Source organism: Poecilia latipinna, unplaced genomic scaffold (assembly GCF_001443285.1).
Source record: "Poecilia latipinna isolate Pla-1442-1.1 unplaced genomic scaffold, P_latipinna-1.0 Scaffold586, whole genome shotgun sequence".
Taxonomy (NCBI): Eukaryota; Metazoa; Chordata; class Actinopteri; order Cyprinodontiformes; family Poeciliidae; genus Poecilia; species Poecilia latipinna.
The window spans coordinates 167,558-172,373 of NW_015113202.1; the positions used below are offsets into that span (position 1 = coordinate 167,558).

At 39.1% G+C, this 4,816-nt stretch overlaps 1 protein-coding gene across 1 annotated transcript in view; it reads right to left on the minus strand.

Annotated features, from left to right (window-relative positions):
* Nucleotides 1-3,538: 3,538 nt before the first annotated feature.
* The window catches only part of leng8 (leukocyte receptor cluster (LRC) member 8), a 12,204-nt gene continuing 10,926 nt past the window's right edge, over nucleotides 3,539-4,816 (minus strand). The window contains exon 15 of the mRNA XM_015042349.1: nucleotides 3,539-4,640. Coding sequence (XP_014897835.1) covers nucleotides 4,478-4,640 — 163 coding nt within the window. The 3' untranslated portion in view covers nucleotides 3,539-4,477. The remainder of the gene's footprint in view (nucleotides 4,641-4,816) is intronic.

Consider the following 4,816-nt stretch of genomic DNA (forward strand, 5'->3'; position numbering starts at 1 on the left):
GATGATTTTTGTGTCATTTTCTTGTCAGCACATTCAACTTTGTACAGAACAAAGTATTCAATGAGAATATTTCATTCAGAAGATCTAGGATGTGTTATTTGAGTGTTCCCTTTATTTTTTTGAGCAGTGTATTTAGAAGCTATTGCAGTCGTAAAAATACAGATTTCAGACTGAAATAATTTTTAATATGAAACACAACCTGAGCAAATATAAAAGGAGTTTTAAAATTATGATTTAATTTGGTATTAAAGGGGGGGAGGAAGCAACATGACTAAGAAAAAGTAAATGGGCCTAATAAAGTGTTGAGTGACTCAATAACTGTTGCCAAATAAAAAAAAAAAAAGAAGTTTCTAGTATTTATTCAGACCATCATCATTTAAGTGACAGGAAAGACAAAAATCGAATAAATCCTTGTGTAAGAAAATGTTTTCACACTATGGTATGAAGTGGTTTTTAGTTTTTTTTCAATCATTTTAGCTGTTCCAACAGCAAATAAGGCAAATTTAATGTAATTCTACCATTTACCTGACCTGTGAAGATCTCCACACATTTTAATGCAGCTTGTTTGGTTTGCAGGAGTTATTACAGGTGCAAAGATTTAGTATGAAACCAAAATTGAACATGTTTTGTCTTCTACCCACTGAGAAATGAAGACTTTTTGTTTTAGTCTGTGGTACTTGAATAAAAGAGGAATGAATACGTTTCCACAAGAACAGGTGTTCAGTGTTTTGTAAGATTCGCCACCACAAAAAGATACTCAGTGTTTAATTTTGTTTCACTGTCATTTGCACAAAGCTTCAGAAACTGAAACAACCTTTGATGTTTTGTCTCTTCCTTGATTTTACTTTTTTTTTCTGAACTCTCCCTAATTAACTATTCTTATTCTCAAATTTACAGGATATGATAAATTTTTCCAGGGTCTGTTTTCTTTTATGAATTTCTTTCCTTTTTCTAAGCATAAAGCATCTTTTTCTTGATTTTTTTGAATTAATTTATTGTTTTTATTCATTTCTTCTTACACCCAACAGTAGAACATTAGAAGACCATTGCTGCTGACCTTTCCTTTCCCCTTTTCACTAAATTAAATTAATCTCTCTTCTGAATAACTCAGTTTTCTTTATCCTTGTAGATTTCTTTTAAGTCATTACTTGTTAAAAAATTAATCCATATTTCAATAAAAAACATGGACCAGATACCTTTAATTCTTTACTTTTATTTCAAAAATGATTTACACAATATATATATATATATATATACAAAACGGCAACGTTCTCAGATCTGTATAGGAGTGGGGAAATGGGGAGAGGGGCTTTGCAGATAATCCTCCAGCTTGTTAGTGCGCTGCAACATAAACTATCAAAGCACTGCAGATGTCATACAATACTTACTAGTCAGGGTGACAAGTTGCACAGCAAATGCTCACAAACAAATTCGACATAAAAAAAGGGAGAAGAATGACGAGAGACATACTGGTTAGACGTTCAGTGAGGAGAGAGTTTCATGCAGGGGTGAGAAAAAGAGTGAAAGGCGAGAGGAAGGAAATAAATCTAAACGGACCAGCTGGGAAGAAATGGAAGAAAATGAAAAACTAAGCAAGAGGGAGAAGAGATCTTTGTGTCAAGGATCAAGTAAGGAGTTCATGAAGGAATACAGTAACAAAAGAGCAAAAAAGAAAAAAAAATGAAAACATGAACATGACTGACTAGAAAAAAAATAAATGAAAATGTGTTCAGTTAGTCATCAAGGGATGGATTCTCTTTAGACTGAGCCTTAGATCTGCACAAGTGAAACCTGTGTAGAAACTTTACATCAAACGTTACAGATGAAAGTCGTTTCTTATCCTATGAGCACATTTCAGAAACCTAAACTTAGAAATCAACGTTCTGCATGTCCAGACACATTTAGATAAGGGATCTCAATTGGACTTCAAACTTAACTCTTTCAACCTTACAAAACAAAAAAGAAAAAAGGAAAATTAAACCAATAATTGTACACAGATTAAGCAAACAGAGCAAATGCACCTGGACAAACAGAAACCATCGGATCAGGATCATTCACAGGTCATCATCTTTAAAACCAAAACCCAACATCTTAAATATGTGGATTAGCAGCAAAGAACCACATCAGCAGCAGGGCATGTTTATACATTTCGATCGGAGAGGCTCCCTTGTTTTCAACCAGCTGCATGGCTGCTGTGTGGGCAGGTCAAATCAGGACTTGCTCACAGCTTCACTCTCTCCGGCAGCCTTCTGGAGGAGGTGCACCCACTTCCTCACTCCGTGTGCTCCTGCAATGCAGCAGCAGCAGCAGCGCTACGAGCTGAAGAACGAGAGGCGTGGCGGTGCGTGGGAACAGGAGGAGGGGGAGGGATGGGTAGAGGGGGGCAGAGGAGAGGGTGGATGAAGGGGGAAAGAAAAGACAAGTTGAAATCATTGTCAAAAATATCTGTAGTAACAACGATCAAATTACTGCGACCCATTCACTTGTTACTGATTTCCCACACATCTTGGAGCGTAGCATTTTGATTTCTTATCCACTGCAGTAAAAATCGCCACAACGTGCAGCACAACCACCAAACACCCCACACACTTCTGAAAGCAAGTTGCATAAATCATTTGTGAAAATAAAGGAACTCTCAAACTTACCCAGGAGTAAAACAACAAAACTGTTTAAATTAAAAAAAAAAAAAGAAAAATCCAAATATGACAATATTTACAATATTTTTCTTATCGAGCTTGTACAACAAGCCCGCATCTACCCCTGCTGCAGTACAAGTCTAATACACCGAGGTTAACGTCTGCTCTGATCAATCCATAATCAATAATACTGAGCGGAAGTTTCCCATGTAGGAGAGCAGGAGAGACGAGCTTCAGAATCATGTGACAAACAGCAAAAGACATCTGATGTTTGGTTCTGGGGTCCATTTACCACAATAATGAGACAAAGCTTTACCCAATTAGAACTTCAAAGTTCTCCATCACCAGAACTAACTACTGGCACTCTGGATGGTAAAAAAAAACACAAAATATATAAATATAAAGCTCCCTAAATATTGCTGAACATTTCATGACAAAGTGAAAAACATCCAATTAGACAGATCTTCCATTTACAGTTTAAGTTTTTAAACTTTTTAATTAGTTGAAACTTTTATTTTACAAATTTCATAGAAACAATGAGAGTTTGGCAAAAGTACTAATCTGCACTTGGTTCACTGAACTCTTAAATTACTGTCCACATCTGTTTAAAACTTATTTTGCAAACTACGTTATGCACTTCTCAGACAGTAGAGTGCACGTGTGCTGCAATTTTTTTTAATTTTTTTTTTGACATTACTAAATAATTGGAACCCTTATTGTGCAAAAAATCTATCTGTGAATTCTCCCTGAACCCTGACACATTTCATAATTCTTCTGCCATTCTATGAAAGAAAAGCCAATACTGCTGTCCAAAGAAGAAGAAAACAAAACCAAAGAGCGAAGACGCCTCGGCTGTGCCACCATCCAGCTCCTTCCAGAAGTTCTTCTTTCTTACCAGCGTTGCAGACACAGAGCAGCATACAAACCAGTCGGTTCTCCTTGGCGGACCCTGTCAGGATGCAGATTCTCCGTAGCGGCGTTTCTGTAGAACAACGGCTGCTAAAACGTCCCGATGGATGCAGAAAGGCCTCGTCGCTGAGGTCTGGCAGAACGGAGACGTGCTGGATTCCAGACGCCGGCAGGACCTTTTACCTGACGCCAAGGGAAGCAGAACCTCATCCAGTGGTCGATCGGATCCGCTTCTTAATCTTGATGAGCGCTCATGAGAAATAAAGTCAATGCTCCTCAAACTGGGACTTGGTTGCAGCGCTGCCGTGTTAGAACCCATCCGAGGAGAAGCTCAGGAGCAGCGATTCAGTCCTTTTCTTTCAGGTCGACGCCACAGGCGGACGGGACCCCGGACGGGAACATACAAACCACCAGCTCTTCTTCCTGAGAAAGAACCGCCATCTTCTCACAGTCTTTGCAAGCAACCAGCCGCACCGGGGCGGTTCTGCAGGCTCCAGAGGGCAGAGAACGACTTGACGGGGAGCCGTTTGAGACTTGGATCTTCGGGTCTTTAAGCTGTTGACTTGAGGAAGGAAAAACATAACAGAACACTGTTAGCACTAAAATCTGTGAGGGGAGAGGGAAAGGATCCATGAGGGTCCCTGATCTAGATGTGAATGCTTAGATGATCTAAACCCACGTATAAAACTGTCCCCTCTGTTGTTCAACCCGATTAGTGTGTTTGCTTCTTCTTTTATTATTAATCTGCTGTTTTCTAAGACAAGGTAATCTCTTGATTGGATGTGTAAAGAGTGAGTGTACTAGTGAGTATCTATATGGATACTACTGCCTGCTTCTACACTCTGAAGGGCTTTGCAAAGAAAGTAAGGATCTATGGTGATCCCTCTGTCTCCCTCAACAAGGTCACCCTACCACCTCCCTCTATCCCTCCCTCAAGAAGCAGCCAAGCAGGCTGTACTGGCTTTGCAGTCTATCTTTTTGGGGTCGGAGGGGGTGAATGAAACACCTAGCCCAGTTAAAAAGGCCATACAGGAGTCTAAACACGGAAAGCCCAGAGTTTTCTGCACATATTCAACAGGAAGGTCGGGTCTGAATCTGTGAACAGAGAAGGAGAGAGAGAGGAAGACATGTCAGCTAAACATGAAGCAACTCAAAGTGTGAAATACTTCGGCGAAGCCATATAAATATTATTAAAAAAAAAAAAAAAAAAAAAAGAAAAAACCCCTGGGGGGGCATTTTAAGGGTTTATTTTTTTAAATTCCCTTCTTTTT